The sequence below is a fragment of the Penicillium griseofulvum genome (genome assembly GCF_001561935.1).
Source record: "Penicillium griseofulvum strain PG3 chromosome Unknown contig_13, whole genome shotgun sequence".
NCBI lineage: Eukaryota > Fungi > Ascomycota > Eurotiomycetes > Eurotiales > Aspergillaceae > Penicillium > Penicillium griseofulvum.
In genome coordinates this window covers 113,071-137,720 of record NW_024467434.1, presented here as the reverse complement: position 1 = coordinate 137,720, position 24,650 = coordinate 113,071, and the positions used below count along the sequence as shown (strand labels likewise).

The 24,650-nt window shown below is 48.4% G+C and overlaps 12 protein-coding genes across 12 annotated transcripts; 6 read left to right on the top strand and 6 right to left on the bottom strand.

Moving 5' to 3' along the window:
• Window positions 1-134: 134 nt before the first annotated feature.
• PGRI_091820 (uncharacterized protein) lies at window positions 135-1,253 on the bottom strand (the record flags this gene model as incomplete). Its single annotated transcript, XM_040796895.1, has 1 exon — window positions 135-1,253. The coding sequence occupies one exon, from the start codon at window positions 1,251-1,253 to the stop codon at window positions 135-137; it is 1,119 nt and encodes a 372-aa protein (XP_040650325.1).
• A 633-nt stretch (window positions 1,254-1,886) lies between these two features.
• PGRI_091810 (anaphase promoting complex subunit 11) lies at window positions 1,887-2,312 on the bottom strand (the record flags this gene model as incomplete). The annotated part of the gene is made up of 4 exons (XM_040796894.1): window positions 1,887-1,912; window positions 1,962-2,025; window positions 2,082-2,113; window positions 2,171-2,312. The coding sequence occupies 4 exons, from the start codon at window positions 2,310-2,312 to the stop codon at window positions 1,887-1,889; spliced, it is 264 nt and encodes an 87-aa protein (XP_040650324.1).
• Window positions 2,313-2,585: 273 nt separating this feature from the next.
• PGRI_091800 (sulfurtransferase) lies at window positions 2,586-3,612 on the top strand (the record flags this gene model as incomplete). Its single annotated transcript, XM_040796893.1, has 2 exons — window positions 2,586-3,496; window positions 3,555-3,612. The coding sequence occupies 2 exons, from the start codon at window positions 2,586-2,588 to the stop codon at window positions 3,610-3,612; spliced, it is 969 nt and encodes a 322-aa protein (XP_040650323.1).
• Window positions 3,613-4,098: 486 nt separating this feature from the next.
• PGRI_091790 (uncharacterized protein) lies at window positions 4,099-5,436 on the top strand (the record flags this gene model as incomplete). The annotated part of the gene is made up of 2 exons (XM_040796892.1): window positions 4,099-4,219; window positions 4,283-5,436. The coding sequence occupies 2 exons, from the start codon at window positions 4,099-4,101 to the stop codon at window positions 5,434-5,436; spliced, it is 1,275 nt and encodes a 424-aa protein (XP_040650322.1).
• Window positions 5,437-6,085: 649 nt separating this feature from the next.
• On the top strand, window positions 6,086-6,671 carry PGRI_091780 (RPEL repeat-containing protein; the record flags this gene model as incomplete). Its single annotated transcript, XM_040796891.1, has 3 exons — window positions 6,086-6,213; window positions 6,266-6,366; window positions 6,496-6,671. 3 exons carry the CDS (start codon window positions 6,086-6,088, stop codon window positions 6,669-6,671), a joined length of 405 nt encoding a protein of 134 aa, XP_040650321.1.
• Window positions 6,672-7,055: 384 nt separating this feature from the next.
• On the bottom strand, window positions 7,056-7,941 carry PGRI_091770 (translin family protein; the record flags this gene model as incomplete). The annotated part of the gene is made up of 2 exons (XM_040796890.1): window positions 7,056-7,695; window positions 7,742-7,941. 2 exons carry the CDS (start codon window positions 7,939-7,941, stop codon window positions 7,056-7,058), a joined length of 840 nt encoding a protein of 279 aa, XP_040650320.1.
• Window positions 7,942-8,122: 181 nt separating this feature from the next.
• PGRI_091760 (glycoside hydrolase family 2 protein) lies at window positions 8,123-10,878 on the bottom strand (the record flags this gene model as incomplete). The annotated part of the gene is made up of 5 exons (XM_040796889.1): window positions 8,123-8,920; window positions 8,969-9,204; window positions 9,255-9,685; window positions 9,746-10,696; window positions 10,757-10,878. 5 exons carry the CDS (start codon window positions 10,876-10,878, stop codon window positions 8,123-8,125), a joined length of 2,538 nt encoding a protein of 845 aa, XP_040650319.1.
• Window positions 10,879-12,722: 1,844 nt separating this feature from the next.
• Window positions 12,723-15,129, top strand: PGRI_091750 (uncharacterized protein; the record flags this gene model as incomplete). Its single annotated transcript, XM_040796888.1, has 3 exons — window positions 12,723-12,952; window positions 13,006-14,077; window positions 14,137-15,129. 3 exons carry the CDS (start codon window positions 12,723-12,725, stop codon window positions 15,127-15,129), a joined length of 2,295 nt encoding a protein of 764 aa, XP_040650318.1.
• Window positions 15,130-15,413: 284 nt separating this feature from the next.
• PGRI_091740 (DUF3712 domain-containing protein) lies at window positions 15,414-16,813 on the bottom strand (the record flags this gene model as incomplete). Its single annotated transcript, XM_040796887.1, has 3 exons — window positions 15,414-16,072; window positions 16,121-16,545; window positions 16,611-16,813. The coding sequence occupies 3 exons, from the start codon at window positions 16,811-16,813 to the stop codon at window positions 15,414-15,416; spliced, it is 1,287 nt and encodes a 428-aa protein (XP_040650317.1).
• Window positions 16,814-18,499: 1,686 nt separating this feature from the next.
• PGRI_091730 (glycosylphosphatidylinositol-alpha 1,4 mannosyltransferase I) lies at window positions 18,500-19,881 on the top strand (the record flags this gene model as incomplete). Its single annotated transcript, XM_040796886.1, has 3 exons — window positions 18,500-19,483; window positions 19,533-19,640; window positions 19,711-19,881. The coding sequence occupies 3 exons, from the start codon at window positions 18,500-18,502 to the stop codon at window positions 19,879-19,881; spliced, it is 1,263 nt and encodes a 420-aa protein (XP_040650316.1).
• A 319-nt stretch (window positions 19,882-20,200) lies between these two features.
• On the bottom strand, window positions 20,201-22,535 carry PGRI_091720 (DNA damage response protein RcaA; the record flags this gene model as incomplete). Its single annotated transcript, XM_040796885.1, has 5 exons — window positions 20,201-21,986; window positions 22,039-22,190; window positions 22,257-22,336; window positions 22,387-22,449; window positions 22,499-22,535. The coding sequence occupies 5 exons, from the start codon at window positions 22,533-22,535 to the stop codon at window positions 20,201-20,203; spliced, it is 2,118 nt and encodes a 705-aa protein (XP_040650315.1).
• Window positions 22,536-22,680: 145 nt separating this feature from the next.
• PGRI_091710 (Y-family DNA polymerase) lies at window positions 22,681-24,576 on the top strand (the record flags this gene model as incomplete). Its single annotated transcript, XM_040796884.1, has 2 exons — window positions 22,681-22,815; window positions 22,867-24,576. The coding sequence occupies 2 exons, from the start codon at window positions 22,681-22,683 to the stop codon at window positions 24,574-24,576; spliced, it is 1,845 nt and encodes a 614-aa protein (XP_040650314.1).
• Between the last annotated feature and the right edge of the window lie 74 nt (window positions 24,577-24,650).

Sequence of the window (24,650 nt, the reverse complement as noted above, 5' to 3'; positions counted from 1 at the left end):
CCCAGAGTGTGGATTCATTCGTTTTGTATTCAAAGTTATATGCATGAGGTTCACCTGGTACTAGCCGTCGGTTGACTGGATACGATACAAGTGCCGATGATTTCACCGCGATGCGCCAAAAACAGCAATAATAATCATCCAGAGTGTTTCAGTTCAACCTCTGCAACATATGCCGCACTATCCCCATCATCCTGGATAGTATCTTCAGCTGTATCTGGAGAGAAGGGATGCTGCACGGGGTTTTCCTCGTGCTCCCCTTTCGAGTCCGCACACTCCGCAGCATCGATAACAACCTGCAACTCGCTCATCCGCTTTGCAAATTGATCCATCATCTCCTCAAGTGTACGTGTACGCTCCTTCTCCTTGCCACTCACCTCAATTGGCAGCCCACCTGTGCCACGGATCTTCAGCATCAACCCATGCCCTGGTAACTCGCCAGGATTGCTATTCTCAAAAGTGGGCGCCGGCATCACTTCAGTGTGGAGAACCTGCCATCTTGATGAGAAGCTCTGCGCCGCGGTAACATTATACTGCGGGTGTGATTGTCCATGATCCTGTGGGAGTGTGGAAGCGTTTGCCGGTGATGAGGATATGGACCTCGGGCCACCCCCGCCTTTGCCTGGTGCTAGTTGTTCGGTTATCGGACTGGTTTGCGCTATCCCAGGTATGTGTGGTGAGGGCTCTACATCGAGGATGACATAGTTCTCCCGGATACCTGGAACTGGTGGCGGGAGCAGGGTAGTCTTGGCTGGATCTGGATCGGAGGGGTCTTTGATCTCGTCCTGGAGATGGGATGCTTGGGTCTGCGCGATCTGATCTTTCTTGGAATCGGAAAGGGCTTCTTGCTCCGCGGCCAGACTACGAAGGGCCGCCTCTGTCACGATGTCGGTGTCATCGTCGGAGAATATGTAGTGGACCGTTGGGTGGTGATAATCTGAGGTATGGGCGTCTTCGATCAAGGTGAAGAACGGCTGGAAAGCGGGGTGAGACAGATGCTGTTCTTGGCCTTCCTCGAGGTGGTCTCCAGTTTCATCCAAAACTACATCTTGGCATGGTGATGCAACTGTTGCTGGAGATTGATGGGTTTCGTCTGCTGATATGTGGCCCTCAGTCAGTTGGCCTCTTGAATGTCGATCATTCGGCCGCGACGAGGCGGTGCCTGGACGAGAAAGTGTTTCTTTGTGCAAGGTCTGTCGGGAAGAGGAAGCAGACAGGATATGGTGGTAGGGAGAGTTGTTCAAAGACATCTCCATGGGCTGAAGCTACATCATTCTGGAGAAGAGCTTGGGATAGGATGAGGTTCTTTATTGCGTGCGGAGAGCTACTTATCGATAGCGCCACGTGACGGTCAGATGAAAACATTGAAATCACAGTGTAGGCAATCTTGGAAGTCAACCTCATATTATCAAATGGTATGAAAGTGAATATTGTTATCTGACATATTATTCTTCATTGTTGAAGATCCATGGATGAGAGTAGGTTGTTGCTGGGTTGGACATGATATATGTAAGTTGAGCTTCGCATGGCCCAGTTTGCAAAATATACATCTATATATCAAAAGATCGAACATTATACAAATGAAGTAGCCTTTGAAATCCTAACCACTACAATATACATTTAAGCAAGGGAAAAAATCGTGGATGAATAACAGTTGCCCTAGGAATAACCTTGAGTTGTAAAAAATGAAGTATAAACATGGGTTCAATCCCATATTGATCGGCCTCAGTCTCATTCCAACCATGGCATTGTTTTGCTCAATTGACAATAAGATCCTAGTAACTTTTTCAATCCAATCTTGCATGCCAATGAAAACACAAATGGGTATCTCGAATTCGTCCGACAACGCCTTGATAACCACCGAGAAGAGAAAAACACAAATTTGGCCTTTATTCCTTATTTTTCCATTCGAATTCTGAAGCGAGTTAGCTTAATATCACATAGACGATCTAGAGAAAGCATACTTTGCCGGCACATTGGACACAGCCCCTTGGAAGACTCCAGGTCAATCCAGGTCATCAAGCAATGCTGTATTGAAAGTTTTGTTCAGTTCTGTCCTAGCTTTGAGGACTCACTCCACTTACCATATGAAAAGCGTGATTACATTTTCCTTGCACTATAATAATCATAGTCAGTACTTAGCATGGAAGTGGGAGTATAAAGGTCAACTCACCAAGCGCGCAGTCATCTCCGGGGAATTTGCAGGTTGGACAAGTGCCATCGAACTGGACACGACAGATGCCACAGACTTCATCGTCAGGAATATTCCAGTGCCAAGTAGCAACTGCATTCCATTCTTTAATAGTGACTTTCATTGTGTAGTGGATTGAAGAGGTGACCTCGGGAAGAAGAGGGAAAACAGTTATCTCTTATCATCTTATCACATGTTCTCCACATAACACGCAATAGTACTCCTCATATTGCTCTTCTCTCTCTCTCTCTCTTACTCGTGGTTGGTCTTGAATTTTGACTCAAGGCTTTGCTAACTCGTTATGTAAATTGGTCTTAAAAAAAAAGGGTTCCTTGTCTTTTCTACTATGGCTTTCACTGCCAGATCCTTTGCTCCTGCTCGTCTCTTCCGTCCCAATATGTCCATCTCCACAGGGCTCCATACTCAGCGCAATGTCTCTTTTTCTTCGTATCTAGTGACACCAAAGCAGCTGAATGAAGCACTCAAGAAAAATCCTACGACAAAAATTTCAACTTCCCCACGTGTGATTCCTCTCTGTGCAGCATGGTTCATGCCGAACGACCCAGAGGGTCGCAAGGGAATTGACTCGTTCCGGAACTCGCGCATCCCACAGGCACGATTTTTCGACCTTGATGATATCAAAGATCAAGACTCACCCTACCCACATATGCTTCCCACTTGTGAGGCCTTTGCCGAGGCTATGAGCGAGTTGGGGATCCGTCGCGATGACGAGGTAGTGGTTTACGACACTGCCGACCTGGGGATATTCAGTGCACCTCGTGTAGGCTGGACACTGCGCGTCTTCGGTCATCCCAATGTGCACGTTCTCAATAACTATCGTCTTTGGGTTAAAGAAGGTCTTCCAACGGAGAGCGGTGAGCCAGCTGTGGTAGAGAAGTCCAAGTACACTGTCCCGACATACGACGCGCGACTAGTGATTTCCTTCCGCGAGATGAAGGAATTGGCATTGGACTATGGGAAAGAAGGTGCAGAGGAGGTAGAGATCCTAGATGCACGCTCCTATGGTCGTTGGGCTGGAACCGACCCGGAACCACGCCCTGGCCTGTCATCGGGCCATCTTCCTGGTTCCAAGAGCATGCCCTTCCAAGAACTACTGGACCCTGAAACAAAGGCCTTTCTCCCTGCTGAAGATCTGCGAAAGGTCTTTGAGGACCGCAAGGTGGATCCAAGCCAAACAATTATCAGCTCGTGCGGTACTGGTGTGACTGCCACTATCATTGAGACAGCCCTGAGTGAGGCCGAATATGGTGACCCAAATCTGCGTCGGGTATATGACGGCAGCTGGACGTAAGTATACAGAATTTCCCCATTGTAATTGCTACTAGTACTAATATGAACATCAAAGTGAGTGGGCGCAACGAGTCAAGGAATCGGATGGTCTCATTAAGAAGGTGAAGTCATAGGCTCGGGATGATGAGCTCTACCTTTCTTCAAAATGATTCTTCTTCTTTTTTTTTCCGTTTCCTTCTATTTCCACTAGATTGTATGCCTCTTCAATACATAGAAACCCTCACTTTTCTGTTTAAATTCGGTCTGTTCCTGAAGCCCGATTAGTCAGCATATTTCTATCTCCCATCGCATCATTTCTCAAGGTGTGTTCTTTGCTAGGCAAAGTCTGTATTAAAGATGCTGCAGATGGAAACATCCTGTCAACTGCCTTCTCATCGTGAGTGAAAATTCACGGCTCCATCAACCGACATCCCACCACTCCCCTCTTCCCACCCCACATTCCCAGGTCCTTCCATCGTCAAACCTCCTTCAGCCTAGGCCCGTGCTGACCGGCCCCGATTCAGTCGCGGTTGTCTACATTCTTAGTCTTCCGGTATAGGGCAGTCTTTGCCCTGTATCTCTCACTACGAATACACGAACACATCCGTTCAATATTCACCATGTCGACCGGGCGCAAAGTCTTCCACTGTGCTGTGGACGAGACAGCCCTGTCCACCAATATCAGTGAAATCAAGAAATGGACCGCTAACGGTGCTATCGATCTTGTGGTTCCTCTCTACAGTAAGTACTTGTGTTTATGCGACTTTGATTCCCTTATTGTAGCTCTAACCATTGTCTGATTAGCACTTGAACGACTCCATGCGCTGAAGAGGGCGGGATCTCAGGTCGCCATCAATGCCCGCGAGGCAGTCCGCTTTCTTGACCGGGTCACTTCCGGCAAAGATCACATCTCTGCCGACCGAGTTCTCCTCCAGGGCCCAATGGAGCAATACGAGCGCTGGGAAGAGGCCGAGAAATTCTTCCTGCCGGAATTTGAAGAGGAGCCCGAGGTAACCGATGAACCAGTTACCAACGGGGAACCGGCGACGGAAGCCAATGCCGATGATACTTCGACCAAGAACGAGTCGGATGATTTGTCGCGGATGCTCTTGTCCAAGCTGAACTTCAAGAAGGACCAGGAGGCTGTTTCAATCACCTCCGTCGGCACCCCCAGTGGACCTGGATCGCGTACATCCTCTCGCAGCTCTCATACCAGCCCCGAATGCGCCCAGCATGAGTCCAACAATGGAACAAAGAATGACAAGACCAAGAGCAAGCCTTCTAACCATCAGCGCACCACCTCCGGATCCGTGATCCCGACCGCGCCGCCCGCTCTGCGCCCATTGCTGAGCGCTCTGCTCTGGCGGTTGCATACCGGCCCTGATGCCGAGAACTCCTCCAAGACCTGCATTCTCATCTCCAACGACCGTGAGACCCAGGTGTGGGCTCAGAAGTTTGGCATTGGTGTCAAGAACATTCTGCAGCTCCGCACCGCTATCCAGTACGAGGAGCGCGAGTACAAAAACCGCTGCAAATATGTTGAGAAAACACAGGCCCAACCCGCCGAACCGAAGACATTGTTGTCCTACGAGGAGGAAAGCGACGAAGATGAGCTGGTATTCGTCCCCCGCGGTCGTGGAAAAGGAACCGCCCGAGGTGCTTCGCGTAGTGGGGGTCAGCGAAAGCCTGCCCCCAAGGCTGCGCCACCTCCCATTGAGCCTACTACTATCGTGGAAGTTCCTACCAAGCCCATCGACCCGGACTCTTTCAGCCGGTCTCTAGGCGGTGCAACCAAGCCTCCCGCTATAGACTCGAGCGTCCAACAGGGTACCGCCGGTGCCACCGGAGGCCGCGGTAATGCTGGAGCCTCTCGCCGCTCATCCAATGGTCGCCGTGGTGGATCTTCGCGCGGTGCACGAGGCAATGGTCGTGGCCGTGGTAAGCTCTGGGTTCCTTGATTGGCATAAGCAGAACGGTCTACTCCATGTCATTTCTTGACAGGTAGACTGGAATGTTTTGTGAACCTATCCAGAACCAGACAGAGTGTCTCTTTTCTCTTTGCAAGACTGCAATAACCCCCCGAATGCGGGCTGGATCTGTCTTGCTGTGATTGCCTGCAGAGTGTGCTTTTCCCTCTTCCCCCGGCATAAAATCATCCCAGAACCCCGGCATGATCGGATCTCGGACACGAAAGGACAACACAGGATTCAACCCGCGGCTGCGCTGCTTGAATATGTCTATTTCGAAAAGCCCACCCCTTTTTCCCCTTTTCACCCTTTCCTTAGGAGATGGAGATGGGAGATCGTCAAATTGCGGAGACGTTTGTGACGGTTGCTATTTTTCTTTTTTTTTTTTATGCGCTGGGAAGATGGTAGATTGTATTTTTTTTTATGATCTACTTCAGATTATCCCAGATCCCAAATTATCCAAATCCAGATTATCCAGGTTATTCAGGTTATCCCAGTAAATTCCAATGATTGTTCTATGTATAGTTAAGTATAGACCGCTTTCCCCGCGTGAGATCACTTGACCTTCGCCTTCAATTACTTCATTTCCCCTTGACCTGATTTCACCTTCAACATAACTTTTGATTATCCTTATTTAACAATGTCCATCGAACAGTCCCTTCCTCCGACTAATGAGCGTCGCAACTCGTTAGAGAAACACCTCCAAACCCGTCCAGATATGCAGGACCTCAAGAACCGCCACATCTTGCTGGACACCAATGTAGCTCCGTGAGTGTTTCTGGGAATATTTCCAGTCTGGATATGATTAACAGTATGATAGAGCACTTCAATCTGCCCGCCAGGAGCTCGATCGCCAGCGTGCTTCAGACAGTCTGAAGAAGAACCTGGAGAAGAGACCTGAGAAGGACCAGTTGGTTGAACGTTTGTTCCCTTTCTTTTTTTTCTTTCTTTCTTTCTTTCTTTTTAAAAAACCTCCCTTTATTCTAGATTCCTATATTTCCTACATTTCGTACCTGAGATGGGATTTCTCTATACTAACAACCCGCCAAGGTAATATCCTCCCCGCAACCTCCGCAGCCCCAGCGTTGCAGGCCCACGCCCTTGAACTCAAGAAGCATATGCTGGCCGATAACCTCGAGCATAAGATTCAGAACAGACCGCAGCCTGAAGAACTGATCTCCCAGGGTATTCTCTCCGAAGATGAGAACCCACGCTCTCCTGTCTGATTTTGGCCTTGAACGTTGCCACAGCATTGGCTTTCTATGAGACATGGGTGACACGATCGTTTTATGAGGGCGTTTTATTCCTTTCCCCCCCCCCTTACAATTGGAAATATCTTATTTCTCTTCATACGTATAAGTTCTACAACTTTCTGTACCGTGATGTCACCATGATGGCACCTAGCAATGTCATGGCAAAATGTAGAAACCAAAAACATAATACCTAGGGGGATATCAAGGGATATTAGGGAGATATGGAGGAATATGAAAGGGTATTAAGAGATATTGGGACATGCATATGAAGAGAGACTCAACTTACATATTCTATAAAGCCCCAACCATTATACTAGACTATAACTGTCATTCAGAATCATTGCTTCTTCTAGTTTCTCAGTAAGATGCAACTTCCACTGAACCTGACAGATCAGGCGTCCATCCACTTGGTCTTTCACTGCCACGAACGACAATCCCATACGCCGCCCGCTCAACCTTCTCCACACTGTTCTGCATCACGTCCTGCTTCTTCGCCATATCCCGGAACAAGAAATGCCGTTGTGGCATAGTGAGCGCCTCAAAGCCTGCACGAATAGCACGTAGATCAGCCACAATACCATCCTGTGAAGCGACTGTTGATTTCTCGTCGCTTGTGTTCTCGGTCGCATTGGTGGCAGTTGCGTTGCCAGAGCTCAGCGATAGAACTGCAAAACGCATCATCTCTCCTGTGAGATCGTACAGTCCCATTAGGTAGTCTTCTTCTGAAACGAGGATTCCTGCTGGGACGCGGGCGGAGCACTCGGCGTGGGTGATTAGCGTTTGTGTGCGTAGGTAGTGATCGAAGGAGACGGCTTCGATGAATTCTTGGATTCCGGAGCTGATTTGGCGCTGGTATCGCCAGCCATTGATGCCGAGTTGTTCGGGGACGACATCTTCGAACAGAGCATGGATTTGGTCGAAGCGGGTTTGGTTTTCTTGGGCGATTTTGGGAGGGAGGGGTTGATTCGTTGTGCGGACTCGTTGGAGGGCGAAGATACTATTAATCTCAGTTATTGAATCTTTAGCTGGAGGGAAATTCATACATCTTCTTGCTCAGGGCAGTAATGTCGCGGCTTTTCTTGATGATACGCTCGCGACGGTCATGGTGCTCATCTAGCTCGTCGCGGAAGCTTTCAAAGATTGACAAGATTGAAGGAGCTGAGGCTGTTTCTGCTTCTGCCATAATTGTATCTTGAGGATTTAGCACGAGTGGCTGGCCTTCCCAGGAGCGTTTAGTACCCATTGGCAAAATGTTGGAGGTGGCTAAGTTGAGATCCGATAAGATATGAGAGATGATCTTCTCATAGCTCTTTTTTTATATCTACATCTTAACGATCGTTAACTACTTACTATTGATCCATCCATGGATATTTTACAGGAAATCTATATTTGAAATGAAAGGATATAATATTCCTATACAGCACTCATTCAACAACCTCGCAAGACTCTTGTCCAAGGTACCGGTACTTGAGAGGTTCACTTCCAAGGCCTGTGACTGTGACTGTTTGCTCATCACCAGGCACAATGTCAATAGCATTATCCCCAAGAAGTACACCCTCTTGCTCCTCGAAAACGAGACACTTGACTGGCTTGCGGGCATTGATCACCAACACCGTTTCACCGGATTTCCCTTGCTGCTTCTTCACCTCTACCTGTCGCGCGGACAAATTGAGATACTTCAAGGGCTGTGGCCAATCAACATCCCGTGCTACAACCTGGTTGTCCACCCACAACCGGGCAGCGAGGACATGTGGTTCTGGCTCGGCGATGTGGTCGAGAACACCATCAGTGATGACATCCGTGGTGCCATTGGCAGTAATCGTGATGTTTTCGCGCACGATCGGAGCCCGAATATCGCGACCTGTGTTGACAGATAGGAATCGCAGCTCGACACTGCCTTGCACGGTCCGTGGTTGATTGCTGGCGATCCAAAGCTCGTACTTGCTGGTCTTGGGTGGCTGAGCATGTGCCACGCTCCAGTCGTGGTGCTCACGTCGGACCCCGACAGCGATCGGGTTCAAGACCCGCTTGACGGCGTAGTATGCTGGCTTCGGCTTGAGGAAGTAGTCCACGATGGCCCACGAGATTGTTGGCCAGCAGTCGTTCAGTTGCCAGAGTAGTGCGCCACCGCAGTGTCGTTCGTCACCCCATTGCCGGCGCCAGCCTCGGTAGCCAAACATCATGGTCTCGGCTTGTACAACTTGAGTGAGGTAGATATAGGTCTAGAGATGTTAGCCTGCATCGATGGTCATTATGATGGGAAGTCATACCTCGAGGTCTGTGGCGGACCGCAGATTCTCTACAAGGTACGTCGCCAGTCTTCGTTCATGACCGTCGGCCTTGTTGTGGAAGTCGATAACATGGGACTGAGGGAATTTGTCCTCTGGATTCTCGACAAAGTAGTCAATGGTGGAGACGTGGGGGAATGCCTCCATTCCAAACTCGCTGTTGAACCGGCCGCCGAGAGTATCGAAGATCTGGTACTTCTCCTGGGTTCCATGCCAGACTATTCTGGTGATTAGCGTAAGAACTTGAAGTCTGCTGGGGAATACTAACCGTTCCACTGGTGCATATCACCAACAGTGGTATCTGACGATATCTTGCCATCTCCCCATGGACTTCCAGGGTGGTAGAATGTGCTAGGTGAGTATTCAGCCACCACTTCTGGGAGCAGCTTCTCATAAATGTATCGTGCCGGGAAATCTGTTTTCAACCAGTTCTCCGGGTCTTTGTCTTCGTAGTTATAGGTCAAGCCTTCTGACTCTGCAACCTGGTAATCTTCGTTGTTGCCCGCGTAAAGCACAATCGAAGGGTGATGGCGCATACGCTCTAGATTGTAGATTGTCTCTTGACGGACAGATTCAAGCATCTCGGGCCATGTGGGATAATTACCACATCCAAACATGAAGTCTTGCCAGACTAGCACTCCCAATTCGTCACAGGCCTCATAGAAGGAATCATCTTCATATATACCACCACCCCAGACACTTGTTCAACGTTAGCTAAACCCACGCAAGTCGATTACAAAAAATAAAAGCAAAACTTACCGAATCATCACTTGTCGGCCGGCCACCATAAGTTCAATCCACTTGCGGTATCGCTCAGCACTAATAGCCGGGAGCAGACTGTCCGCCGGAATCCAACAGGAACCACCACAGAAAATGTCCATCCCATTAATTCGGAAGAAAAAGGATTTGCCATGCTTGTCTGGTTGTTGGACAATCTCAGCGGTACGGATACCAAACTTCTTGGATGTCTGGTCAACCTGTTCACCATTGCGAAGTAGCGACACCGATACCTCGTACAGAGTCTGTTCGCCATATCCATGAGGCCACCACAGAGCCGGCTTGTCGACTGGGAATGTTACTTGAGAGGTCTTCCCAGACACTGGGATAGCATTGCTTGCAATCTCGTTCCCGTTTAAGCTCAAGCTAAACTGGGCCGTGTATTCTCCATCACCGATGGTCTCCACGTCGATGACGGCTGTCACCTCAGCTGTTTGGTGGTCTGCAGATAGCTGGGTTTGGGGCCACAGATTGGCCACACGGGCCTGATATACCTCGAAACGCACGGCACGCCAGATGCCCGCAGTCATCAACACTGGACCCCAGTCCCAGCCCCAGTGGTACTGGGCTTTGCGCACAGCCATGCGTGATGGGTCGCCGTTAAAACCAACCCATTTGTGCTTGGTATCCTGGGATCGGAGCTCACGTGCCTTGAGAAGTGCACAGTCGAACTCAACCTCGAGCGTGTGTTCGCCCTCTGCTTCCAATGCTTTGGTAACGTCCACCCGGTAGCCCAGGAACATGTTATCACTCTCCAAAATCACTTGTCCGTCCAATTTGACTTTGGCAAATGTATCAAGACCGTCGAAAACCAGCACGATCGAAGAGCCAGCGGGGGCGGATGGCTTTTGGATGACATTTCGGTAGACCCATGACTTCTCGTTGACCCAGCGAGCGTCCAATTCCTTGAATCCGATATAAGGATCATCGAGCCTATTGTGTAAGAAATAATATTAGATTTTGAAATGTTTTTTTGGAGAAAAGAAAGCTCACTTGTTGTTAGCAATGAGATCCTGTTGTACCACGGATGGGACCGTAGCTACTGGCAGCCATTCGTCGGTGTCCCGGTCCTTGAAGGACCAGCCAGAAGACAAGGAGTGTACAAGCTTAGCCATTTTGAAAAGCAATTGACAATATGAAAGAGGTAGCTTTGTCTTCCCCGGGATTTATACATAGTTGGAGACCGACATTCCTTATCGATAAGCCCGGAGCCCCCCGTTTCCCTTTTGGGAAAGACAACACTTGCCGTGTTCAAAAGGGACTAGTGTGACACATGACCTGTATATTTGCAAATTGTATAATTCAAATACAGTGAAACAATTGAAATTTGCAAATGTGCAAAATTACAATTATGGTCTCCAGATGTCTCTCCACCATTCGGCATTTTCCTCGAATCCCTGGGGTTGTTATATCCACCCAAGACCTTTGTTGGCCACGGAAAATATGCCGTCAAGCTCGAAATGCCGTGCATTGTTAATAATGCGGGCTTTTTCCCCATGAGCTTCTGCCATTCTAAACTTGGAGGCTCCTACGGAGTATATCATCTGGCTATTCCCCTTGTGCAGGCAGCTTCTTTCGGACATACTTAATTGCACACTAATTTACCCCAGGGGCCTTTAGTATGCATGAGTCACTACTCTCAACCGAACCAATGATCATTCAACCTCGGCAGACAACGGCTTTGCATCCTTTTTGGCTTCTCGTCCCATAAGGCTTGGCAAATGTTCCCCGATAACTTCCTTGAAGATCAATCTCAGCGTGGAGCTATGAGTGCTTGCTTCGAATTTACCTCGAGTTTGCGGAGTTTGATCCTCTTGGCCTTTTTTGTTTTTTTGTTTTTTTTTTTTTTTTTCTTTCCCATCTTACAGAATAAGAGAAAAATAAAGGGGAGAATTCTACCCTCGTGTCCCCATCTCGGGCCCTTGACTAGAACGAGACATGGCGCGAAATTATCTCGGCAACTAGGACCCCCTCCAAGTGGCGAGATGCCAAACAGGCTCCTCCTGATACACGGGGTAATATGAGCACTAGCCCCTTGATTTATGAAAATCCCTCATGTGCGGGCGTCAGGCGTCAGGCTTAGACCCATTACGGTATACTTCGTACGGAGCACACGGAGTATCTCCACACCTCCGATGTTATTGAAGAAAGTTTCCTACTACTAATGATTGAAACAGGGTTGGAATATCCGAGGGGAGATTTGTTGGTATTGAAAACTATCGGATTTAATCTCCACCAAGAGAACATACTGTGATCTCCCCTCCCCATCCGATCGTCGTTCCCATCTGCAGGGCTTATGCTAGAATGAGTCCGGGGAAATTGCCCCTCACTTGGGAGAATCCATGTCATGGAGGACCTTGCTGTTCTGTGGCGTGTATTACACCGCAAGCGAAATTGGACATTGTCCGTGAATGGCACATTTCTGCATACCCCTGTTCATGCTGGCGTGTCATTTCCCGGCTGAATTACTGCAGCTCGGGACTTTACAAACCCAGTTGATCCTAGTTGACCCTAGTTGACCCTATAAACTTCCCCCCATGGTTCTCATATGCCGGGAGTTACTGATATGGGAATTCTCCACGTCAAAAGGGAAAGGCGTTTTCTTTTCTCCCTAGATCCGAGAGTGGTTTATATCCAAGGAATAGTCCGAAGTGGCAGATGTCACGGACTAGCCCATAATAATCCCACATCCTTGACCAATCACTGCCACCTGGATCCGACAGAAAGACTGTCAAATCCACCAGAAAATGCGGGGAGATTAAGCGGATCGGCCTATTAATTTTTTGTTTTTCTGATTTGGTTTTAGGCTGTGGTATTTCCCTTTTCTCTTAGACGTATGACTTCGCCCACCTTTTAGCGATGTGAAGAACTCTTTACAATTCACATACTATACACTATCTATGTCTCTCATTCATTGACCACATAGTGTGGTCCTGAATATAATTTATAACTTTACATCATGTTTCATACATTCGAGGGTTTTGAGAACCCAACCGCAGCAACTCCCGCCCGCAACCGGTCTACCAGTGAAAGACGCGAATCCATTAGCCGACGTGTGACAACCTTACGTGCTTGTACATCTTGTCGTCATCGCAAGATCAAGTGTGATGGTGAGAAGCCATGTGAGGCATGTCGATGGTATAAGAAGTCGGATCAGTGTCATTATTCAGACCCGCGGCCATCGCGGAGGTGAGAGAGTCAACCCTTTTTCTTCTATCCCAACTAACCCCCGTATAATGCAGACATGTAGAAAAACTGTCTACAACTTTGGAAGAGTATCGAAGTATTCTGGGAAAGTTATTCCCAAATATCTCTCCCGATTCATTGGCAAATTTGCCACGGGAGAAACTCCTCGAGCTCACAACGGCTTCATCGGCTTCTCACATCCAAACACTATCACATCATGCCGATTCACCCTCTACATCGGCTTCACTGGAAGCCCATGTCTCACCTTTGTCAAATGAGGATGACAACCTCGAGGCTCTGCAAACTATGCCCGAGGAACTACCGGATAGCCGTAATACCAGCTCCTCGGATCTAGTAGAGGGCGTCTCGGATGATGTTAATGGGTTGTCGCTGTCAGCTCGTCAACCTTCATCTTACCTGGGTGTATCGTCTATCCAGGCTGTGATCAAAGTCATTGTCTGGTTAGACCCAGGCTGTGCCTCGTACTTTTCTCGAACTCCCTCAAACGAACAGGAGAGCTCGATGGGATGGCCACATCGTGCGCCTGTCACACCCCCACAGCCCCTTATTCCACCCTCCGAGATGCAAATGCTCGATGCATACTTCCTCTACTTCCAAGCCTTTGCTCCCATGATCGATGAGCGTTCCTTCCGTGAGACTTACTGCGCGGGTCGTCGGAGAGATGATCATTGGCTTGCTTTGCTGAACATTGTCCTTGCTCTTGGTTGCATTGCGGCTACGGGACCCGATGATGTAACACACCAGACATACTTCTTGCGATGCAAGGGTCACCTAACTTTGAGTTCCTTGGGAAGTTCCCATATCGAGACTATTCAGGCGCTGGGCCTGATGGGCGGCTGGTACTGCCACTATATCAGCCAGCCAAACCTGGCATACTCCATCATGGGTGCTGCATTGCGTATGGCGGCTGCCCTAGGACTACACAAGGAGTTTGCGGAGACTCGGCAAATTCCCAGCCCGGCGAAACTAGCTTCCATGGATCTTAAGCGCCGCGTCTGGTGGTCTCTGTTCTGCATGGATACCTGGGCCGGAATGACACTAGGCCGGCCTAGTATGGGTCGGATAGGCACGACCATTACAGTGAAACCCCCTCTCTGTCGAGACAAGGTAGGTTTTGTTTCCTTTTCAGAAAAGGAATGATTGTTTGACTAATGACATTTCAATAGGAAAATGTCCTCGAGATCCTCCCCTTAGTGGAAAACATCCGCTTCGCCAAGATTGCAACCCAAGTCCAAGAGTCCCTCGCCGCTGCACCACTAGTCAAACACCAAGAAATGGCCCACGCAGATGCACAGCTTCTCGAGTGGTGGGACAATCTTCCCTCTGTCCTGAAAGACCATGAGCCCTGCTCAGAGTCAATAAATACTGTCCGTACAGTCATGCGCTGGCGCTACTACAACCAACGAATCCTCCTGTACCGACCGACACTGCTCAGTTACGCCATGCGCCGCGTGCCTTATATCGCATTGCGGTCCGAGGAGCGCACCGCGATTGAAAAATGTCGCGCAGTTGCAGAGGAATCTATTCGGAATATCGCTGCTACGGCACAGCTTAACCAACTGTGCGGGTGGAATGCGGTCTGGTGGACTTTCCAGGCCTCTCTGGTGCCCTTGGTGGGATTGTTCCTCAACGATCCAACGGTGGATGACCCACGGGCTTCCATCGAGTCCTGTCAAGCGCAGGTGGAGATGGCCATGATGACATTGGCCCGTATGCAGTCCTTTGGCCATACGGCGAAGCGCTCGCTGGATGCTATTTCGCGTATCTACGAAGCTAGTAAGCGGGGACAGGACCTCGCCGATGCTGGGTCTTCCACGACTGTTATTAGTGGCTCTTATCCCGCTGGTCGGGATATGTCAGTCATGTTCCCGGCGCCTGAGGCGGGTCGTGGTAACATGGCTATAGGCGAGAATGGGTTCCTTGACCCCCTTGCTACCACACCGTTCACAGATGAATCAGGGGGCCAGTATCTCTGGGAGTATCTGAGCTGGAGTGATAACAACTTGTGGCCGGGAGTTGTCGCTGACATTGATGGGAGGAACGATGCAATGACTCTATTGACCCCCGATCATGAGAAAGGCCCAAAATACGGAGAACAGCCGTATTTTGATCCCATGCCGGATTCTGGATATTTTACAAATGGCGGACTTTATTACTGAACACTTGTTCCCTTCTCTTCTCTTGTCTTGTCTTCTCTTCTATTTTTGGTTCCTTTGGAATTTCTCGATTCAGCATGTTAGCATAGGGCATATATGGAAACGAATGCATGACGGTTTTAACTTTTCATATCAAATCCTTCAACGTCAATGTACTGTAGGATATCTCCATATTGATAGTCACAACTACAATATGAACGCCACCTGCTTCCAGCAGGTCGGGTATCAAGATTTTAAGGAGAAAGTGTCTAAGGTCTCGTTAAATTCAATGCAATTCATAGATACAATTATAGCAAAGCATAATAGCTAGCTAGGGAATTTATCATTGCGTCTCGTCGCTCGGGATCTTCATCCTTGAAGATATTTTGAACGTGCCTGTTGTGTTTCAGAGTTGCGACCTGGCTATATGCATCACCGTATCCAACTGGGCCGTCCAACTGCACAGGGTCTCTCCTGCGTTTCTCATCAGGGTCTGACAATATTCCACTCGAGCCCAGGTGAGCGAGTGAATTTCTGAGGACGTCGCCGATGCTCACGTTTGCTACCAGGGGGAGTGATCCGAGGACTCTTGTATAGTACGGGATCAGAGTGCCGTTGGATATAATTGTCTTGGTCACAGCTGTCAAGCTGATCATGCCTTTATTGAGGGTGGATCCCTGTGAGCTAATGACTTCGGTGAGGTTGGTGATCATCGTCCTGATGTCGAGTACACCTCTCAGAGGGAATGTGTTGTTGCCTGGTCTAAGTGTGACGTCTTTGACCGTCGCACTGCCAATGACTAGGTCTGTATTGCCGCTCTTAAGATCAAGTGTGATGGTGCCAACTTCGAAGCTGAGGGCGGTTGGGTTCGGTAGTGTAATATTGGCAACGAGGTTGGATCCGTCGTCCTCTACCGGTAGAAGAAAGGTGGTATTTGCAATGGAGAAGTCTTTAAACTTATTTAAAGCTATTTCAGATATTAGTAAGTGCTGGATGATCGCTGTAGTGAACCTACTGGGCATCACCACATCTTTATCCAATACAATGTGATTTTTCAAGACTCCGAGGTATCCAGTAGTCACTCCATATAGCGACAACGCTGTTTCTTTTTGGAAGACAGCTTGTCTCACAAAGGTTTCCCAAGAGGTAAGATTCATGATTGGCGTCAATTGGTCGGTGACTCCAAGCGAATAGTTCCCCTTGATAGTCTGTCCAGGTATCTTAATTCCGGCATATGCGTTCTCATGACCGGAGGAGCGCACAAAGGTATAAAAGACGACTGGATCGAGTCGAACACCCAGTGCAAGCTTCAAGTTTACCTTTGCTTCTAGAGTCATTCGTACTGTGTCTGGTGTCGGGTGCATCACTTCTGCGTTGACGATTCGTAAATCTGATTTGTTAACAACCAGTTGGGCGATGGCAGGAATTGCGACCAGAAAACTTGTTTGTTAATGTTAATTTTTGATAATCAACACGTAGATGAGCAAGAGATGTCTCTGACTTACAAAACAGGCAAGAAAATAGCCAAGAATATCACATTGGCGATAAGGTAGATGCACCAGAATCGCCTACAATGTCGGCGGAATCTATTCTTTTTCGATGTCGAGCTCACTGAGGATCCGACCTTCTCCAAATTTCCGGACTCATCGCGTTCTGGGTTGAGGATCCCTCGATTGCTCCCAATGATATATGTTCCCATGCCCTTCATGATAAGCTCTCAGACACAGAGAAGGGTACACGAGGAGATCTATATAGTTAACACACCCTTATGAAATTATCATATGTCTATGAAAAGATACCGAGGATCAGAAGACTAACTTTTATAATATCTCTGCTTTTGCGGGGGATCGTCATCTTCTTGCGCTATGAACTGAAGTACATAGATGATATGGGATGAATGGTACCTCCCTGACTAATAAACTCGATAACTCTCTGTTAAGACCAGGTCTGAATTTTATACATAACTAGTTTGTAATCTTCGTTTTAATAGGGGACTACATCATCTGACGGTGTCTGACTTATTAGATCCAAGTCCAAACTTGGCCAGCCATATTGTAAAAGCGGACCTCGGATGAAGTCGTACAGGTCTGAGCTAGAATATACAGGCCTAACCTCTTGATTACCACATGCCTGATCTCTTTGATATTCAATTAGAAGTGTCCATTATGGTAGTTGGCCATTATACTAGAGATATCATGATAAAGCAGATGTTTGAAACATACAATGCCATACTAGAAGCAGGTCTGTCTTCCTACATGAGCCCTACTGTATTTCTACCAAATTCCAAGCAAATATATAGGACCTGAAAGTCTCATGGGCTGAACTCATGTAACCCCTCTTAGTGGCGTTACCACTCACATAGCCAAACTATCACATCCAAAGTCCCTGACTGGCTCTGCCTTCTAGCATTCTCTCAATAATGACATCACATCGTTTTGTATTGGCGTATATCGTATAGACCAGATGAAATGGCCATTTTCCCCGCAGTTTGCAGTTTTGTATTTCACTTGGCTTTCTCGCTTTTGCGGGGTTACCTTTGTTTTAACCAGAAGCCTGCTTGGTTATAGCTATATCGAGTTTTAGGACGCGACTTTCCAGAATTTATAGGGGATATTTATCTCTCTATTTCTTATATTGCCCTTAGCTCTTTAGGGAGCATCATTTCAACCTAATAACAGTTTCCCGAGGACTATAAACCCCCATAGAAAGATAATGCGGAGAAGCCTATATTTAGAAACACTACGGTGATTAGGGTCTAGCGTTATGCAAAAAGTTGTCTATCACGGCTGGGACATTTTCATCTTCTACATTTCTGTTTACTTCTTTCCCACCTGCTTTTGGGCACAAAGGGATGATTGGATATATGAAACTAGTTCTATATATATCTCATCTCCGTTGTCTACCACTAGTTGGGCTATACTATCACCGAACAATCACACGAAACAAAATATGTAAATTGTGTAAGAACCTACCATATAACCTTCAAGTTAATAAAGAGAAATTAGTCCATATCACTCTAAGGACACTTTAATACCTACCTGTACCTATGTGTATAGCTTGGTATACATCCCAATTAGGCAATCTCGGACACGGACCATGCTGAGTCAGCGATGCACGGAAAATGCCCTGGTGGCATCAACATCTTCCATGTAAAGACTGGCAATTTGCCAGACAAGAATTGCATGGAATTGCATTGAATAAACTTACACTGTCACTACAGATCTCAAGTCTTGAAAAAAGGGTTCGTGGATGGGCACTTCTTTTCCCCACGATATTCGCCAAGGGGTTCATCAAGCCCGCCCAATTATGCGAGCTAGCCGCAACAGACAATTTAGCATTTAATTTCCTCATTTGGTTATCAAAGGATAAAGAACGGGGAAAAGTCTAAAAGAGAATGGCTCTCTTCAACTCTCCAGCACGAGTCTTTCTCGCTGCAACAGCCCTCCGCCTTATCCTCCTCGTCTATGGAGGCTGGCAGGATGCGCACTCTGCCGTGAAATACACCGATATCGACTACATGGTATTCACTGATGCTGCCCGCTATGTTGCAAAGGGCGAGTCGCCCTACGCTCGTGATACTTACCGCTACACACCGCTCTTAGCGTGGATGCTTCTCCCGACTGCGTGGGAGGGTGCCGCGCCTTGGTCAACATTGACTTTTGCCTTTGGAAAGGCGCTTTTTGCACTGTCCGATGTCCTTGCTGGATGGCTTGTTGTTCAGCTACTTGTTCGATGCTATCAATTCCCCGTCGAGCGCGCCCTGCGATATGTTGCCGCTGTTTGGCTGTGGAACCCCATGGTTGCAAATATCAGTACCCGTGGTAGTTCGGAAGGACTGCTCGGCGTGCTTGTTGCGGCCCTTCTGTGGGCAACCTTGACGAAGAAGCCCATCCTTGCTGGGCTTATCCTGGGTCTCTCTGTGCATTTCAAGATTTATCCCTTCATCTATGGCGTCTCCATTCTCTGGTGGTGGGATGCTGAACGCGATGGATCTACAACGGCAGGTTCAGGCCTGCTATCAAAGGCTTTGGGATTCATTACCCTGTCACGGGTGAAGTTTACTGTCGCAGCACTGACTAGCTTCATGGCCCTGAATCTCGTCATGTATATCCAGTACGGCCAACCGTTCCTCCATCACACATTCTTCCACCATCTTACGCGCATCGACCACCGCCACAATTTCTCTCCCTATAGTACACTGCTCTATTTGTCTGCTGCCGGTGGGGCTGAGACCCGTTTTGAGGCGCTGGCCTTTCTCCCACAGCTGATCCTTGTGGTTGTTGCTTTGCCTCTCGTTCTGGCAAAGAAGAGCTTGACTACTGCCATGCTCGCACAGACTTTTACCTTTGTCACTTTCAATAAAGTCTGTACTAGCCAGGTATGTGATTTGATCCGAAAATGGCCATACTGGTAGCTAACCTGTTTAGTACTTCCTCTGGTACCTCATCCTGCTTCCGTTTTACCTACCTTCTTCCTCGCTCATCCGCAAACCGACTCTGGGCGTATTAGCAGCGATACTATGGATCGCTGGACAGGTATGTATCGTCTATTATCCTCTGCTACCACAATCTTCACTTGGGACTCCGATTCTGACAAACCATGTAGGCACTCTGGCTGCACCAAGGCTACAACCTCGAATTCCTGGGACTATCATCATTTGTACCTGGGCTATTCCTCGCCGGGCTCTTCTTCTTCGCCGTGAACGTCTGGATCCTGGGAATCATTGTCCGGGATGGAGGGAACGGCGCTAGTGGGGTCACAGTTGCAGTAAAATGATGTATCTAATAGAGATGAATACACATTTACGGGTCTTAGATAAAAGCGACTATGATTGATCAGGACGACATTGTACTACATACACCATACATACATGTAAACCCATCTATATCGTGTACCTGAGCATCCGTTGGTCCCATTATGGAGAGATGCCTTCTTCCAGGCAATGAGAAATATGAAGACACTTTCATAGTTATGGTCATTGAATTCGAATATATTTGTTTACAGGTATACAAGGCACAAATCAGATGAATAGGATTGAGGGTATCAATGAAAAATAGACGCTACAAAACCACTGCAAAAGAAAAAAACATGTAAACTAGCGCTTACGCCTGAAACGGAAACGAAGTCCATCATCGCTGTCCGAATCGCGCTCCTCGCGAGTCCTCTTCGGTCGTCGAGCCGGAGTTGGGTCTGAAGTCGGTGCAGGTGAGATGCCTGTAGTCACTGATACCCCGGACTGTGATGGGGCAACTTCATCGCGAGTATCCTCAGAGTCCGGACCTTCAGCTTCGACTCGGGAGTTCGCCTCAGCATTATTGCTGCCCCAATAGTGATCGCCGATCCCATAGTCTTTGCGGGTCACTTCTTCCAGGGGAACGATTACCGTCTGAACGCGAGCTCGGCTACGCGGCTCGCCCTTTCGCCGGAATTTCTTGAAGTTTTTGCGCCCATTCCATTGGTCTTCCCATCGATCCGAGCTTTCAGCCTCGCGCATGGGTGCGCTACGGACGGGAAGTTCCATTTCTTCCACAATGGCCAGGTTCTTCAATTGGTTCACATCCACATCGCCCATATCAGCTGAATGTAAGTCTTCCTCCTTGCGTTGTTGTTCTTCGTCTTCCCGGTGCCTCCGTGCGGCTTCCAGTACGTCAAGTTTAGCTCGCTTGCGTTTGGGGGCCTCAGAGTCGGGGGTTACAGCCCCACGCTCCGGGTGATGGCGAGTCATTTCTGCACGACGACGCTTCATTGCACGGGCGCCCGGGAGAAGATCAGCGACCGTATCTTCCTCTAGCTCTTCCTTTACTGTATCAAGGGGCTGCGTTGCTTGGGACGGCGCTTGAGTTTCGACATCCATGGTTTGAGTGGAATTGATATTGGCGTTGTCATCTTCTTCAGGCGTATAAACTGGGACAGATTCCATGTCGAATCCATCATCAAAGGTCTTCATTTTACTGACATATGCACGCACACGGGGGTTCTTCGCCTGGGATGTCGAGGGCTGGCTAGGCTCAGGATCTGGGGGTGATATCGATTCGGAGATAATAGAAATAACTTGGCTTGTTTCTTTAGCCTCGACAACTGGTGTAGATGAGGAGATCTGACTAGAGCTCTCCTCTGTGGGCAAGGCACGGCAGAGAGGTGATGCATCATTTCCTAGGATTGCGTCAAGGAACTCCCGTTGCTCTATCACGCGCTGGTCCGTCATTAGAGCAACTTCATTACCGATATCAATAGACCATTGTTCAAGGTCTCCTTTTGATCGAAAGCGAACAAGAACCACACCACCGGGACCGTGCCGCTCGCTGCCCAAGCCTTTCTGTCCTGCTGTCTTTTGCATGAACCGAACGATATCTGTAGCAGTTGTGACCCCATCTTCAATCTCGTAGAAAACCGCCTTTCCCTGGCCATTGTTGATTGGACCTCGCAGGTTTTCAAACTGAGCTGGATCGCCGAAGATAAACGTATATCCCTCGAAGACATTGAGACGTGCGGAATTCGGAGCGAAAGCCGCGGCAGGGCGCTGAGTTGGCTCTTTCCCGGGAGGCGGGAGGTGTTGGTTTGGATCGGGCCACGCTGATTCGAAGTCGGTTTCAAGAGGACAGAGTGACTCGACGTTCTCAAGATCACTGGGGGTAGCCGAGTAGACGAGTGCATCAATATATGAATCGTCTACTATGTACTTCCCGTTGACGAGTGCCTGGAGACCCTTGGCTGTATTCCGTTTGCGCTGTACCACATGTGTTGTGTGATCAACGATATAATCCATGACGGTCTTGATGTCAAGGTCTTCTAGACGTGAGCGAACATGGGCAAGAGGATCTTCACCTCGCACCGCCTTGGAGGAAGCTGACAAAGTTAGAACCACCGGCTCCCATTTGATTCTATCAAGATCATTAGCTCAGATTTAACCCTATCAGAGGTAGACATACGCACCGGAGCGCATGCTGGTATTTAGCAAGCTGGATGACATGCTCATCGCTCTTCTCTAACTTATATTCTCCTTGGATTCTCCTTCCGTCAACCACAGTTCCTTTTTTCGAGTCCAAATCGGTTATAGTAATATTGGATCGCGTTCGTGGTGATAACTATATCGGAATTAGCCAGAGTATGTATACTGCGCCGTGGGAGGGCGCGGAGGGTGTTAGCCATACACCATCTCTCGGGTTGACCGGTGATATTTCAATAGTCATATGCTTGCGGGATATGGAGTTGTGATTGACAGCATGGCGGACTATAAGAAGTCAGTCAACTTAATCTCCAACTGGTAGGTAGTGGACATACCTCCGTCTCGATAGAATCGACCGAATAAATACTTCTTTCCAGGGCGCAGCCAGACGCGCTTCCCTATAAGACTTTTAGCAACTGATCAATCCTTTTCGATCCAATATCCCACCTTCTAGAAAGTCACCGGTCGAATCGAGAATCCACATGACGATGAGTCCGCATAGGTCGTTTTCCAGTGTAATGCTGCGTAGCTCCGTAAATTGAAACGCGTGTCCACGTGACTCCGCGTCGAATTGATTTCGCGCTGTCACCTCGTCATCCCATCAGCCCATCGATGGGACGCTCAAAAACATGGAGGCTTCAGGGGAGAATCCTGCCAATCCACAACCTGAACCAGCTCCTGATGAGGATTTTGGTACTCTGAAATATCAGCTACTCGGTCCCTCTTTAACCAAAGCGGGTCAGGACTCAGTTGATCAGCAAAAGGTGCGCCTGATGATTGTATCTACATATTGAGCTATAACTAAAATATCCCAGGTATCGGAAATTATCTACAATGCCTCCAAAGGCTCCAAATTCTTCAATCATGAACAAGACCGGGATCGGAATCTGACGCTGAAAATCGAACGAATTTTGAAAGAAAAAGCACGGCTAGATCGCCTAGACTTGAGCAGTGAGCTACGACGTGCTGATGAATACTTGGCCGAATTAGAACTAAGCCGTGATATTTCTCAACATGTTATTCATGTGGATTGTGACGCATTTTTTGCCACCGTCGAGGAGCTTGACCGGCCCGAGTTGAAGACGGTGCCTATGGCGGTAGGGAAAGGAGTCCTGACAACCTGCAATTATCTGGCGAGGAAGTTTGGAGTCAGAAGTGGCATGGCTTCGTTTGTCGCGAAAAAGCTCTGCCCGCAACTGGTTCTTCTGCCACAGAACTACGACAAATACACTGCAAAGGCCAAGGAAATCCGCGCTATCCTGTCTGAATACGACCCTCTTTTCGAGAGTGCGAGTATAGATGAAGCCTATTTGAATATCACATCATACTGCGACGAAAATAACCTGCAACCTGATGAGGTTGTTCAGCGGATGCGTGCAGAGATATTGGAAACAACCAAGGTGTCTGTTTCGGCCGGCATTGGTGCTAATGCGAAGATCGCAAAGATTGCGTCCAATTTCAACAAGCCTAATGGACAATTCCAAGTCCCCAATGATCGCGAGGCAATCATGAAATTCATGCATGACCTCTCAGTTCGCAAAGTCAATGGAATTGGCCGAGTATTCGAGCGAGAGCTGGAATCCATAGGTGTCAAAAAGTGTGGTGATATTTTCCCACATCGTGCCTTACTGACGAAGTTATTTGGAGAGAAGGCTTTCCAATTTCTCGCTCAGTGCTACCTCGGTCTTGGGAGGACCAAAATTGAACCTGTCAAGACCCACGAACGTAAAAGCGTTAGCACAGAGACCACATTTCATGACATCGGAGACAAGGAGGAACTTCGAGCGAAGCTCTGGTGGGCTGCACAGGAGCTTGAAAAGGATCTGACGCGGACCCAGTTCAAAGGCCGCACGCTCGCCTTGAAAGTCAAACTCCATACTTTCGAAGTGCTCACGCGCCAGACAGCCCCATCTCGTCCCGTCTCCCTGGCGAAAGACTTGTATTCCTTTGCTTTACCAATGCTCGCCAAGCTTGAGAAGGATATTCCGAACCTGAAGCTACGGCTTCTCGGTCTTCGTTGCTCGAATCTGGTCAGCACTCAGAAAGTTGGGTTTAACTTTTTCGGCGTAGCGACACAACCAAAACCTGCGACTGAGCCTGGTTCTGAGCCCATTCCTGTATCGGCCTCTGGTGTAAATGCGGATCACGAGATTTGTGCCGAGGAAGCTTTTGAGGCAGCGGCTCGTCAGGAACTCCAGGACGAGATGAATGATCTAGAGCATCTGAGCCAAGAAACACCTGATGTTTCTGTTGCTGTTGAGCCAGAGGCCTTTACGGCCCCAGAGGTGGTTGAAACACCCCCGATGTGGGATTGTCCCATATGTACACGGCCACAGATTGCAGATGATCGCACATTTAATGAACATGTGGATTTCTGTCTCTCTAGACAGACAATCCGTCAAGTGGTGCAGGACACCTCAGAAGAAACAACTTTGATACCCCACAATGCCAGAAAAAGGAAGATGCCATCCCAGGCTGGTATTCCTGGAATCGACCCAAAACAGAAGCGGCTTTTTTTTCAATGACTTCCCCCCACCATATGTCTTCGTCAATGAACTTGTGACGAGGTCTAAACTCACTGAAATGCCCCTCATGCCAT